Genomic DNA, 15,614 nt, shown 5'->3' on the forward strand with positions numbered 1-15,614 from the left:
ATTGTTCTCAGAATCTTTAACCATTTGATACAACCATTTGGATAAACCAGGGGATTTGTCTCTGAGGAAAATAATTAACTGTTTATTTTTTATTTATAAACACATTGGCCACATCCCACCAAGGTAGGGTCCCCCCCCCCCTCAAAAAAAAAAAAACTCACCATCATTCACTTAGTCACTGTCTTGCCAGAGGCACACTTACATTACAGTTATAAAACCAACTTTAACACCCCTTCTTCAGAGTGCCGGCACTGTACTTCCCATCTCCAGGACTTGAGTCCGGCCTGCCAGTTTCCCTGAATCTCTTCGTAAATATTATCCTGCTCGCACTCCAACGGCATGTCAAGTCCTAAAAACCATTTGTCTCCATTCACTCCTATCTAACACACTCAGGCATGCTTGCTGGAAGTCCAAACCCCTCATACACAAAACCTCCTTTACCCCCTCCCTCCAACCTTTCCTAGGCTAGCCTCTACCCCGCCTTACCTCCCCTACAGAGTTATACATTCTTGAAGTCATTCTTTTTCCTTCCATCCTTTCTGTATGTCCGAACTACCTCAATAACCCCTCCTCAGCCCTCTGGATAATAGTTTTGGTAATCCCACACCACCTCCTAAATTCCAAACTACGAATTCTCTGCATTAAAGTCATACCACGCATTGCCCTCAGACATGACATCTCCACTGCTTCCAGCCTTCTCCTTGTTGCAATACTCACCACCCATTCTTCGCACCCATATAAGAGCGTTGGTATAACTATACTCTCATACATTCCCCTCTTTGCTTCCACGGACAAAGTTCTTTGTTTCTACAGACTCCTCAATGCACCACTCATCTTTTTTCCTTAGTCAGTTCTGCGATTCACCTCATCTTTCATAGGCCCATCTGCTGACACATCCACCCTTAAATATCTGAAAACATTCACCTCTGCCATACTCTCTCCCTCCAATCTGATATCCAATCTTTTGTTACCTAATTTTTTTGTTACCCTTATCACCTTACTCTTTCCTATATTCACTTCTAATTTTCTTCTTTTACATACCCTACCAAACTCATCCACCAACCTCTGCAACTTCTCTTCAGAATCTCCCAAAAGCACAGTGTTATCAGCAAAGAGCAACTGTGACAACTCCCACTTTGTATTAGATTCTTTATCTTTTAACCCCACACCTCTTGCCAACACCCGAGCATTCACTTCTCTTACAACCCCATCTATAAATATATTGAACAACCATGGTGACATCACACATCCTTGTCTAAGGCCTACTTTTACTGGGAAATAATCTCCCTCTCTCCTACATACTCCTGAACCTCACTTTCCTCATAAAAACTCTTCATTGCTTTCAATAACCTACCTCCTATTCCATACATTTGCAACATCTGCCACATTGCCCCCTGTCCACCCTGTCATATGCCTTTTCCAAATCCATAAATGCCACAAAAACCTCTTTACCCTTATCTAAATACTGTTCACCTATATGTTTCACTGTAAACACTTGGTCTACACACCCCCTCCCCATCCTAAAGCCTCCTTGTTCTTCTGCTATCCTACGCACCATCTTACTCTTAGTTCTTTCAGTTATATGTAACTCTACCATACACTTTACCAGGTATACTCAACAGACTTATTCCCCTATAACTTTTGCACTTTCTTTTTGTCTCCCTTTTGCTATACATTTTTTTTATATTCCCATTTTCAATTTTACACTAAAACTAACTTGGCAACCCAGTCTGAACTTGCTTAATTTACTTATTATGAAATAGCTTAATTTATCAAATCTATCTGTAGAACTTGCCTAAATTTAGTTAACTTTTCTCTCGGCAAACATCACCATATACATTCTTAAGTGTTTCTCATATCTACAAACTATTTAATCCAATTAAATATAATAATGTGCATTGCTTGAGTCTTATCATTTCATGTATTCCATCCTTTCCTGAGACTCTATATGTTTATGTAAATTCTTTTTCTTTGCAATATTCCTTAGGACATTAGTTTCATAAAAAAAAAAAGAAGAGAACAGTACAGTTGTACAGTGGCCCCTCGAATTTCGTAATTAATCCGTTCCAGAGAGTGTAACAAAAGTTGTAATAAAGTTGGTAGAATTACCGACAATATGTAAAGTAAAAGGACACAAGTGCAACTAATGTGACATTTTTATTGTGGCAATGTTTTGCTCTCCAGGAGCTTTGTCAAGCAGTTACTAATGGCTTAACAAAGCTCCTAGAGAGCGAAACGTTGCCACAATAAAAAGTCACATTAGTTGCACTTGTGTCCTTTTTCATGACAAAAGTTGAAATTTATGAATGGCGAAACTATTTTTCCCATAAGAAATAATGTAAATCCAATTAATCCGTTCTAGACATCCAAAAGTATTAACAAAAAATATTTTGTTTACATTAAATGTAGATTTACATACAGAAAACGAGACATCAAGTATAAAATATGTAATAATAACATCATGCTTACAATTTAATGAAGACTCTTGTTGGTGTATGGAAAACAGGAGGAGGGAAGAGGATGGAGAAGTTACACTATTGTTTGGAAGGGGAATCCCTTTCCATAAAGACTTTAGGTACCAAGTCCTTATCTGGGGTTACTTCCCTTCTTTGTTGTTTAATGCCACTAGGACCAGCTTGAGAGTCGTTGGACCCCTGTCACACAAAAAAACTGTACAGAGACCTCTTGCAACTCTACCCTCTACCACAATCTCTACCACCCTCTACCACCATCACTAACACCCTTTACCACCATCACATCCACTACCACCCTCTACCACCATCACAACCACTATCACTACCACCCTCTACCACCATCACTACCACCCTCTACCACCATCACTACCACCCTCTACCACCATCACTACCATTCTCTGCCACTGATGTTCACTCGCCAATAAACAATGCCACACTGACTGGGTATGGTGTGTGGGGTGCCTTTGTGTGAGGTGGACGCTGGGAGGCCACTCGTATATGTTTTAGACAAGTGACGAATGGCAAGCCAAATTACGAACCACGAGACTGTATTTTGATGAAAAAAGTTGTTGAAATTTATGAAGTGCGAGCCTTACGAGTTATGAGCTATAGCTCAGTCGATTTTTTTGCTTTGAGTTGCGAGCCAAAATTCGAGTGCCGGCACTTTACTTCCTATCTCCAGGACTCAAGTCCAGCTTGCTGGTTTCCCTGAATCCCTTATTAAATATTACCCTGCTCACACTGCAACAGTTTATCAGGTCCCAAAAACCATTCATCTCCATTCACTCCTATCTAATACGCTCATGCACGCTTGCTGGAAATCCAAGCCCCTCGCCCACAAAACCTCCTTTACCCCCTGCCTCCATCCTTTTTAAGGACGACCCCTACCCCGCATCCCTTCTCCTACAGATTTATACATTCTTCAAGTCATTCTGCTTTGTTCCATTCTTAATTTCAGTCCCCATTTAAACCACCAAACCTGTTTTGTAGTTTAACATAGAAAATATTCCTGGGAGAAAAACAAGGAAAGAAGCATACTAATAATTTTTACCTCTTTAAGCTCAAAATCAGAAAGGTGTTCCTGTGAAGCGTGAACTTTTGAAGCAACGTGACTACAAAGTGGATATTGACTCAAAGCTTGGTAAGAGTCAGGTTATAACTAAAACCACACCAGCATCACAGTCGGGAGGGTAAGATTTACAGCTTATTCCCCATGCTATCTTTTTATTTATGAAAGTCAAAAAGACAGATGATTTATCCTTTGTGTATCTTCAGTACATTACCACATTTATAGTCATAAAAATCAGATCCTGATATCAGTTGCTCCCTCCTTTCCACCATCTTTCATGTAATGCAGAGGTTATGGAGGGTCTATTATCTATTGTCCAGCCTTTAAAGCAAAAAATAGAGAACTGAATTTATAAGATCATAACAAGCAGTGTGTAGTACATTCATAACCTTAGTTCATGTCAAGTGATATGTAATATACTATAGCACTACATTGACCAAACAGATGAAAAATTCTACAGTTTCTGCAATTAGATATGTACTTAACTTGTCATACTGTAATGTTATGCTACCCACAGTTTCAACGACTTATGTAATTTGGAGTGTCCACCTTCTTTAAAAATATAGGACAAACTTGAGAACCTAAACTGTAATATAATGGTCTAATAACAATGCTCAGAGGTGCTTGTCACACAAGGAATACATTATTGTGTTTTTAATTTCAGATACTATTGCAACGTATGTGATTGTGTCGTCAAGGATTCGATCAATTTCTTAGACCACATTAATGGCAAAAAACGTAGGTTCTTACGGTGTAAATCTGGTTATTATTTTTCTGAGCTTACATACAATGTCAATAAGTTATGCAGATTTGAGTTACTAGAAGAAAGTTTATGAAAGAATAATCCATATACTTTTTCTATTTAAGTGTTGGTGGGTAACTTGAGGTCATTGTCATCAGCTTTGAATTCTCTTAAATCTTAAGCATTGGTAGCTGTGTAACATATATAAAAAAAGTGTATCAGAATATCTCTACATGTTGGATTTTTCATTTTACAGTATTCTAGAAATAACAGAAAATGATACAACATTATTGAATATAGGGTAATTTTTACTTGATGATCAGTCAAATTGTATCAGAGAGGAATAAGAAAACTGAAAGTACAAATATTTCTTTCCAAAACAGATCAGAGGAATTTGGGGATGTCCATGCGTGTTGAACGTTCTTCATTGGATCAAGTCAAAAAACGGTTTGACTTAAATAAGAAAAAATTGGAAGAAAAGAGAAAAGATTATGATATAGAACAACGAATGCAAGAGTTAAAGGAAGAAGTAAGTACTCAGGAGTACAGTAGGGCCTTGATTTACAGTGTTTTAACTTACAATGTTCCTCACTTACATTATCAGCACTTTGAAACTAATCAGCTAATTACAGATGCTGATCTGTAGATATGATTGTTGCAAATTCTTCAAATAGCAATTTGTACTCTCTTTTTTTTTTTTTTTCCTCATTTTTTTACCAAATGCATTCATACTTTGTTTATGTTCTTTTTATGCATGTATAGAGAGCTCTCATTTGTTTGGTAGAGATGGGTCAAGAACTATGGAGTTAACATGAAAAATTTTCTTAATGAATGAATGAACAGACTCACAGGTAAGACCCACAAGTGGGTGAGCGGGGAAGTAGGGACAGATGAAGAATAGTTGGTGAGAGGAATGTTTTCGAGTTGTAGATCAAGAGCCAGGGCTAAACCCAGCAGCAAGGCATTGTGAAACAGATGTTTATGACGATGTAGAAAGCACGAGAACACACTGTGCTGGCTGAATCTTGAGTGGTGGGTGAGTCTTAATCTTGATGGTGATTGGTGGCTGGCGGTCAGCAGGAAGGCGGGATGGTGAAAACGGAGAAGGATGGCTGCTTCATGGTGATTGGTCAGTTGAGAGGCATTAGTTTATTGGTGGTTGTGACAATGTTTCACAACTTCCATCTTGCCAGTGTGGGATCTATTTGTCTCAAGACTGAATTATCTATATATATATATTTTTTTTTTTTTTTTTTTAACAAGTCGGCCGTCTCCCACCGAGGCAGGGTGACCCAAAAAAGAAAGAAAATCCCCAAAAAGAAAATACTTTCATCATCATTCAACACTTTCACCACACTCGCACATTATCACTGTTTTTGCAGAGGTGCTCAGAATACAACAGTCTAGAAGCATACACATATAAAGATACACAACATATCCCTCCAAACTGCCAATATCCCAAACCCCTCCTTTAAAGTGCAGGCATTGTACTTCCCATTTCCAGGACTCAAGTCCGACTATATGAAAATAACCGGTTTCCCTGAATCCCTTCACTAAATATTACCCTGCTCACACTCCAACAGATCGTCAGGTCCCAAGTACCATTCGTCTCCACTCACTCCTATCTAACACGCTCACGCATGCTTGCTGGAAGTCCAAGCCCCTTACCCACAAAACCTCCTTTACCCCCTCTCTCCAACCCTTTCGAGGACGACCCCTACCCCGCCTTCCTTCCCCTATAGATTTATATGCTTTCCATGTCATTCTACTTTGATCCATTCTCTCTAAATGACCAAACCACCTCAACAACCCCTCTTCTGCCCTCTGACTAATACTTTTATTAACTCCACACCTTCTCCTAATTTCCACACTCCGAATTTTCTGCATAATATTTACACCACACATTGCCCTTAAACAGGACATCTCCACTGCCTCCAACCGTCTCCTCGCTGCTGCATTTACCACCCAAGCTTCACACCCATATAAGAGTGTTGGTACTACTATACTTTCATACATTCCCTTCTTTGCCTCCATAGATAACGTTTTTTGACTCCACATATACCTCAACGCACCACTCACCTTTTTCCCCTCATCAATTCTATGATTAACCTCATCCTTCATAAATCCATCCGCCGACACGTCAACTCCCAAGTATCTGAAAACATTCACTTCTTCCATACTCCTCCTCCCCAATTTGATATCCAATTTTTCTTTATCTAAATCATTTGACACCCTCATCACCTTACTCTTTTCTATGTTCACTTTCAACTTTCTACCTTTACACACATTCCCAAACTCATCCACTAACCTTTGCAATTTTTCTTTAGAATCTCCCATAAGCACAGTATCATCAGCAAAAAGTAACTGTGTCAATTCCCATTTTGAATTTGATACCCCATAATTTAATCCCACCCCTCTCCCAAACACCCTAGCATTTACTTCCTTTACAACCCCATCTATAAATATATTAAACAACCATGGTGACATTACACATCCCTGTCTAAGACCTACTTTTACCGGGAAGTAGTCTCCCTCTCTTCTACACACCCTAACCTGAGCCTCACTATCCTCATAAAAACTCTTTACAGCATTTAATAACTTACCACCTATTCCATATACTTGCAACATCTGCCACATTGCTCCTCTATCCACTCTATCATATGCCTTTTCTAAATCCATAAATGCAATAAAAACTTCCCTATCTTTATCTAAATACTGTTCACATATATGCTTCAATGTAAACACCTGATCTACACATCCCCTACCCACTCTAAAACCTCCTTGCTCATCCGCAATCCTACATTCTGTCTTACCTCTAATTCTTTCAATTATAACCCTACCGTACACTTTTCCTGGTATACTCAGTAAGCTTATTCCTCTATAATTTTTACAGTCTCTTTTGTCCCCTTTCCCTTTATATAAAGGGACTATACATGCTCTCTGCCAATCCCTAGGTACCTTCCCCTCTTTCATACATTTATTAAACAAAAGTACCAACCACTCCAACACTATATCCCCCGCTGCTTTTAACATTTCTGTCATGATCCCATCAGTCCCAGCTGCTTTACCCCCTTTCAATCTACGTAATGCCTCGCGTACCTCCCCCACACTTACATTCTGCTCTTCTTCACTCCTAAAAGATGGTATACCTCCCTGACCAGTGCATGAAATTGCCGCCTCCCTTTCTTCCTCAACATTTAAAAGTTCCTCAAAATATTCTTGCCATCTACCTAATACCTCCCTCTCCCCATCTACTAACTCCCCTACTCTGGTTTAACTGACAAATCCATACTTTCCCTAGGCTTTCTTAACTTGTTTAACTCACTCCAAATTTTTTTCTTATTTTCATTAAAATTTCTGGACAGTGCCTCTCCCACATCATCTGCTCTCCTTTTGCACTCTCTCACCACTCTCTTCACCTTTCTTTTACTCTCCATATACTCTGCTCTTCTTATAACACTTCTGCTTTGTAAAAACCTCTCATAAGCTAACTTTTTCTCTTTTATCACACCCTTTACTTCATCATTCCACCAATCACTCCTCTTTCCACCTGCCCCCACCCTCCTATAACCACAAACTTCTGCCCCACATTCTAATACTCCATTTTTAAAACTATTCCAACCCTCTTCAACCCCCCCACTACTCATCTTTGCACTAGCCCACCTTTCTGCCAACAGTCGCTTATATCTCCCCCGAACTTCCTCCTCCCTTAGTTTATACACTTTCACCTCCCTCTTACTTGTTGTTGCCACCTTCCTCTTTTCCCATCTACCTCTTACTCTAACTGTAGCTACAACTAAATAATGATCCGATATGTCAGTTGCCCCTCTATAAACATGTACATCCTGGAGCCTACCCATCAACCTTTTATCCACCAATACATAATCTAACAAACTACTTCCATTAAGTGCTACATCATACCTTGTATATTTATTTATCCTCTTTTTCATAAAATATGTATTACTTATTACCAAATATCTTTCTACACAGCTCAATTAAAGGCTCCCCATTTACATTTACCCCTGGCACCCCAAATTTACCTACTACTCCCTCCATAACATTTTTACCCACTTTAGCATTGAAATCCCCAACCATCATTACTCTCACACTTGATTCAAAGCTCCCCATGCATTCACTCAACATTTCCCAAAATCTCTCTCTCTCCTCTACACTTCTTTCTTCTCCAGGTGCATACACGCTTACTATAACCCACTTTTCACATCCAATCTTTATTTTACTCCACATAATCCTTGAATTAATACATTTATAGTCCCTCTTTTCCTGCCATAGCTTATCCTTCAACATTATTGCTACTCCTTCTTTAGCTCTAACTCTATTTGAAACCCCTGACCTAATCCCATTCATTCCTCTCCATTGAAACTCTCCCACCCCCTTCAGCTTCGTTTCACTTAAAGCCAGACATCCAGCTTCTTCTCATTCATAACATCCACAATCATCTCTTTCTTATCATTTGCACAACATCCACGCACATTCAGACTTCCCACTTTGACAATTTTCTTCTTCTTATTCTTTTTAGTAATCTTTACAGGAAAAGGGGTTACTAGCCCATTGTTCCCGGCATTTTAGTTGACTTTTACAACACGCATGGCTTACGGAGGAAAGATTCTTATTCCACTTCCTCATGGATATAAAAGGAAAAGTAATAAGACCAAGAACTATTAAGATAAAATCAAAGAAAACTCAGATGAGTGTGTATAAATAAACATGTACATGTATGTGTAGTGTGACCTAAGTGTAAGTAGAAGTAGCAAGACGTACCTGTAATCTTGCATATTTATGAGACAGACAAAAGACACCAGCAATCCTACCATCATGTAAAACAATTACAGGCTTTTGTTTTACATACAGTTGGCAGGATGGTAGTACCTCAATGGGTGGTTGCTGTCTACCAACCTACTGAGCACCTCTGCAAAAGCAGTGATAATGTGTGAGTGTGGTGAAAGTGTTGAATGATGATGAAAGTATTTTCTTTTTGGGGATTTTCTTTCTTTTTTGGGTCACCCTGCCTCGGTGGGAGACGACCGACTTGTTGAAAAAAAAAAAAAAAAAAAATATATATATATATATATATATATATATATATATATATATATATATATATATATATATATATATATATATATATATATATATATATATATATATATATTTAGTTAGTTAGTTAGAGCTAAAGAAGGAGTAGCAATAATGTTGAAGGATAATCTATGGCAGGAAAAGAGGGACTACAAATGCATAAATTCAAGGATTATGTGGAGTAAAATAAAGATTGGATGTGAAAAGTGGGTTATAGTAAGCATATATGCACCTGGAGAAGAGAGAAGTGTAGAGGAGAGAGAGAGATTCTGGGAAATGTTGAGTGAATGCGTGGGTAGTTTTGAATCTAGTGTGAGAGTAATGGTGGTTGGGGATTTCAATGCTAAAGTGGGTAAAAATGTTATGGAGGGAGTAGTAGGTAAATTTGGGGTGCCAGGGGTAAATGTAAATGGGGAGCCTTTAATTGAGCTATGTGTAGAAAGAAATTTGGTAATAAGTAATACATATTTTATGAAAAAGAGGATAAATAAATATACAAGGTATGATGTAGCACGTAATGAAAGTAGTTTGTTAGATTATGTATTGGTGGATAAAAGGTTGATGGGTAGGCTCCAGGATGTACATGTTTATAGAGGGGCAACTGATATATCAGATCATTATTTAGTTGTAGCTACAGTTAGAATAAGAGGTAGATGGGAAAAGAGGAAGGTGGCAACAACAAGTAAGAGGGAGGTGAAAGTGTATAAACTAAGGGAGGAGGAAGTTCGGGCAAGATATAAGCGACTATTGGCAGAAAGGTGGGCTAGTGCAAAGATTAGTGGGGGGGGTTGAAGAGGGTTGGAATAGTTTTAAAAATGCAGTATTAGAATGTGGGGCAGAAGTTTGTGGTTATAGGAGGGTGGGGGCAGGAGGAAAGAGGAGTGATTGGTGGAATGATGAAGTAAAGGGTGTGATAAAAGAGAAAAAGGTAGCTTATGAGAGGTTTTTACAAAGCAGAAGTGTTATAAGAAGAGCAGTGTATATGGAGAGTAAAAGAAAGGTGAAGAGAGTGGTGAGAGAGTGCAAAAGGAGAGCAGATGAAAGAGTGGGAGAGGCACTGTCAAGAAATTTTAATGAAAATAAGAAAAAATTTTGGAGTGAGTTAAACAAGTTAAGAAAGCCTAGGGAAAGTATGGATTTGTCCGTTAAAAACAGAATAGGGGAGTTAGTAGATGGGGAGAGGGAGGTATTAGGTAGATGGCGAGAATATTTTGAGGAACTTTTAAATGTTGAGGAAGAAAGGGAGGCGGTAATTTCATGCACTGGCCAGGGAGGTATACCATCTTTTAGGAGTGAAGAAGAGCAGAATGTAAGTGTGGTGGAGGTACGTGAGGCATTACGTAGAATGAAAGGGGGTAAAGCAGCTGGAACTGATGGGATCATGACAGAAATGTTAAAAGCAGTGGGGATATAGTGTTGGAGTGGTTGGTACTTTTGTTTAATAAATGTATGAAAGAGGGGAAGGTACCTAGGGATTGGCGGAGAGCATGTATAGTCCCTTTATATAAAGGGAAAGGGGACAAAAGAGATTGTAAAAATTATAGAGGAATAAGTTTACTGAGTATACCAGGAAAAGTATACGGTAGAGTTATAATTGAAAGAATTAGAGGTAAGACAGAATGTAGAATTGCAGATGAGCAAGGAGGCTTCAGAGTGGGTAGGGGATGTGTAGATCAAGTGTTTACATTGAAGCATATATGTGAACAGTATTTAGATAAAGGTAGGGAAGTTTTGATTGCATTTATGGATTTAGAAAAGGCATATGATAGAGTGGATAGAGGAGCAATGTGGCAGATGTTGCAAGTATATGGAATAGGTGGTAAGTTACTAAATGCTGTAAAGAGCTTTTATGAGGATAGTGAGGCTCAGGTTAGGGTGTGTAGAAGAGAGGGAGAATACTTCCCGGTAAAAGTAGGTCTTAGACAGGGATGTGTAATGTCACCATGGTTGTTTAATATATTTATAGATGGGGTTGTAAAAGAAGTAAATGCTAGGGTGTTCGGGAGAGGGGTGGGATTAAATTATGGGGAATCAAATTCAAAATGGGAATTGACACAGTTACTTTTTGCTGATGATACTGTGCTTATTGGAGATTCTAAAAGAAAAATTGCAAAGGTTAGTGGATGAGTTTGAGAATGTGTGTAAAGGTAGAAAGTTGAAAGTGAACATAGAAAAGAGTAAGGTGATGAGGGTATCAAATGATTTAGATAAAGAAAAATTGGATATCAAATTGGGGAGGAGGAGTATGGAAGAAGTGAATGTTTTCAGATACTTGGGAGTTGACGTGTCGGCGGATGGATTTATGAAGGATGAGGTTAATCATAGAATTGATGAGGGAAAAAAGGTGAGTGGTGCGTTGAGGTATATGTGGAGTCAAAAAACGTTATCTATGGAGGCAAAGAAGGGAATGTATGAAAGTATAGTAGTACCAACACTCTTATATGGATGTGAAGCTTGGGTGGTAAATGCAACAGCGAGGAGACGGTTGGAGGCAGTGGAGATGTCCTGTCTAAGGGCAATGTGTGGTGTAAATATTATGCAGAAATTTCGGAGTGTGGAAATTAGGAAAAGGTGTGGAGTTAATAAAAGCATTAGTCAAAGGGCAGAAGAGGGGTTGTTGAGGTGGTTTGGTCATTTAGAGAGAATGGATCAAAGTAGAATGACATGGAAAGCATATAAATCTATAGGGGAAGGAAGGAGGGGTAGGGGTCGTCCTCGAAAGGGTTGGAGAGAGGGGGTAAGGGAGGTTTTGTGGGCGAGGGGCTTGGACTTCCAGCAAGCGTGCGTGAGCATGTTAGATAGGAGTGAATGGAGACGAATGGTACTTGGGACCTGACGATCTGTTGGAGTGTGAGCAGGGTAATATTTAGTGAAGGGATTCAGGGAAAGTGGTTATTTTCATATAATCGGACTTGAGTCCTGGAAATGGGAAGTACAATGCCTGCACTTTAAAGGAGGGGTTTGGGATATTGGCAGTTTGGAGGGATATGTTGTGTATCTTTATATGTGTATGCTTCTAGACTGTTGTATTCTGAGCACCTCTGCAAAAGCAGTGATAATGTGCGAGTGTGGTGAAAGTGTTGAATGATGATGAAAGTATTTTCTTTTTGGGGATTTTCTTTCTTTTTTGGGTCACCCTGCCTCGGTGGGAGACGGCCGACTTGTTGAAAATATATATATATATACAGTGGACCCCCGCATAACGATGGCATCACATAGCGATTATTTCGCATACCACTTACTTTAATTGCAAAAATTTTGCCTCACATACCGCTTAAAAACCCGCTTACCGATTTTCGTCCGAGACGCGCTCACATGTTCCGCCGGTGGCATTGTTTACCAGCCAGCCTCCGCGGTAACATCCAAGCATACAATCGGAATATTTCGTATTATTACAGTGTTTTCGGTGCTTTTTCTGGAAAATAAGTGACCATGGGCCCCAAGAAAGCTTCTAGTGCCAACCCTACAGCAATAAGGGTGAGAATTACAATAGAGATGAAGAAAAAGATCATTGATAAGTATGAAAGTGGAGTGCATGTCTCCGAGCTGGCCAGGTTGTATAATAAACCCCAATCAACCATCGCTACTATTGGTGGTACAGCTGCTGCTGCTGCTGCACTGTCAGCTGCTGCTGCTGCTGCACTGTCAGCTGCTGCTGCTGCTGTAGCACCGTTGTTGGTGTGGCTTATTGAGAATACCAAGAAACAATTAACCCCAGAGGATTTGCCACCCAGGATAACCCAAAAAAGTCAGTGTCATCGAAGACTGTCTAACTTATTTCCATTGGGGTCCTTAATCTTGTCTCCCAGGATGCAACCCACACAAGTCGACTAACACCCAGGTGAACAGGGAAAAATGCCTGGAACTAGTGCTCATATTGGTGAATTTAAAGCCAGCAAAGGTTGGTTTGAGAAATTTAAGAATCGTAGTGGCATACACAGTGTGATAAGGCCTGTTCTGGAAGAAAATGCCAAACAGGACCTACAGTACTCAGGAGGAAAAGGCACTCCCAGGACACAGTGTCTCATCAGTCATTGCTGCATCTTCAATAAAGGTAAGTGTCATTTATTCTTCATTTAGTAGACTAGTACATGCACAATATATACTGTGCATGTACTACTCTACTATTGTGCATGTATCCTTCTCTTTGTGTGTGGGAAAATGTATATTTCATGTGGTAAAATTTTTTTTTTCATACTTTTGGGTGTCTTGCACGGATTAATTTGATTTCCATTATTTCTTATGGGGAAAATTCATTCACATAGCGATTATTTCGCATAACAATTACCCCTCTTGCACGGATTAAAATCGTTAACCGGGGGTCCACTGTATATATATATATATATATATATATATATATATATATATATATATATATATATATATATATATATATATATTTTTATTTTTTTTTATTATCACACTGGCCGATTCCCACCAAGGCAGGGTGGCCCGAAAAAGAAAAACTTTCACCATCATTCACTCCATCACTGTCTTGCCAGAAGGGTGCTTTACACTACAGTTTTTAAACTGCAACATTAACACCCCTCCTTCAGAGAGCAGGCACTGTACTTCCCATCTCCAGGACTCAAGTTCGGCCTGCCGGTTTCCCTGAATCCCTTCATAAATGTTACTTTGCTTACACTCCAACAGCACGTCAAGTATTAAAAACCATTTGTCTCCATTCACTCCTATCAAACACGCTCACGCATGCCTGCTGGAAGTCCAAGCCCCTCGCACACAAAACCTCCTTTACCCCCTCCCTCCAACCCTTCCTAGGCCGACCCCTACCCCGCCTTCCTTCCACTACAGACTGATACACTCTTGAAGTCATTCTGTTTCGCTCCATTCTCTCTACATGTCCGAACCACCTCAAGAACCCTTCCTCAGCCCTCTGGACAACAGTTTTGGTAATCCCGCACCTCCTCCTAACTTCCAAACTACGAATTCTCTGCATTATATTCACACCACACATTGCCCTCAGACATGACATCTCCACTGCCTCCAGCCTTCTCCTCGCTGCAACATTCATCACCCACGCTTCACACCCATATAAGAGCGTTGGTAAAACTATACTCTCATACATTCCCCTCTTTGCCTCCAAGGACAAAGTTCTTTGTCTCCACAGACTCCTAAGTGCACCACTCACTCTTTTTTCCTCATCAATTCTATGATTCACCTCATCTTTCATAGACCCATCCGCTGACACGTCCACTCCCAAATATCTGAATACGTTCACCTCCTCCATACTCTCTCCCTCCAATCTGATATTCAATCTTTCATCACCTAATCTTTTTGTTATCCTCATAACCTTACTCTTTCCTGTATTCACCTTTAATTTTCTTCTTTTGCACACCCTACCAAATTCATCCACCAATCTCTGCAGCTTCTCTTCAGAATCTCCCAAGAGCACAGTGTCATCAGCAAAGAGCAGCTGTGACAACTCCCACTTTGTGTGTGATTCTTTATCTTTTAACTCCACGCCTCTTGCCAAGACCCTCGCATTTACTTCTCTTACAACCCCATCTATAAATATATTAAACAACCACGGTGACATCACACATCCTTGTCTAAGGCCTACTTTTACTGGGAAAAAATTTCCCTCTTTCCTACATACTCTAACTTGAGCCTCACTATCCTCGTAAAAACTCTTCACTGCTTTCAGTAACCTACCTCCTACACCATACACTTGCAACATCTGCCACATTGCCCCCCTATCCACCCTGTCATACGCCTTTTCCAAATCCATAAATGCCACAAAGACCTCTTTAGCCTTATCTAAATACTGTTCACTTATATGTTTCACTGTAAACACCTGGTCCACACACCCCCTACCTTTCCTAAAGCCTCCTTGTTCATCTGCTATCCTATTCTCCGTCTTACTCTTAATTCTTTCAATTATAACTCTACCATACACTTTACCAGGTATACTCAGCAGACTTATCCCCCTATAATTTTTGCACTCTCTTTTATCCCCTTTGCCTTTATACAAAGGAACTATGCATGCTCTCTGCCAATCCCTAGGTACCTTACCCTCTTCCATACATTTATTAAATAATTGCACCAACCACTCCAAAACTATATCCCCACCTGCTTTTAACATTTCTATCTTTATCCCATCAATCCCGGCTGCCTTACCCCCTTTCATTTTACCTACTGCCTCACGAACTTCCCCACACTCACAACTGGCTCTTCCTCACTCCTACAAGATGTTATTCCTCCTTGCCCTATACAC

General features: G+C 39.7%; 1 protein-coding gene across 1 annotated transcript in view; it reads left to right on the forward strand.

The window, feature by feature from the left end:
• Positions 1 to 15,614, forward strand: part of LOC128694831 (zinc finger matrin-type protein 2) — a 32,392-nt gene that overhangs the window by 7,821 nt on the left and 8,957 nt on the right. The window contains exons 4-6 of the mRNA XM_053785147.2: positions 3,535 to 3,664; positions 4,208 to 4,281; positions 4,669 to 4,814. Coding sequence (XP_053641122.2) covers positions 3,535 to 3,664; positions 4,208 to 4,281; positions 4,669 to 4,814 — 350 coding nt within the window. The remainder of the gene's footprint in view (positions 1 to 3,534; positions 3,665 to 4,207; positions 4,282 to 4,668; positions 4,815 to 15,614) is intronic.

Source organism: Cherax quadricarinatus, chromosome 45 (assembly GCF_038502225.1).
Source record: "Cherax quadricarinatus isolate ZL_2023a chromosome 45, ASM3850222v1, whole genome shotgun sequence".
Lineage (NCBI taxonomy): Eukaryota > Metazoa > Arthropoda > Malacostraca > Decapoda > Parastacidae > Cherax > Cherax quadricarinatus.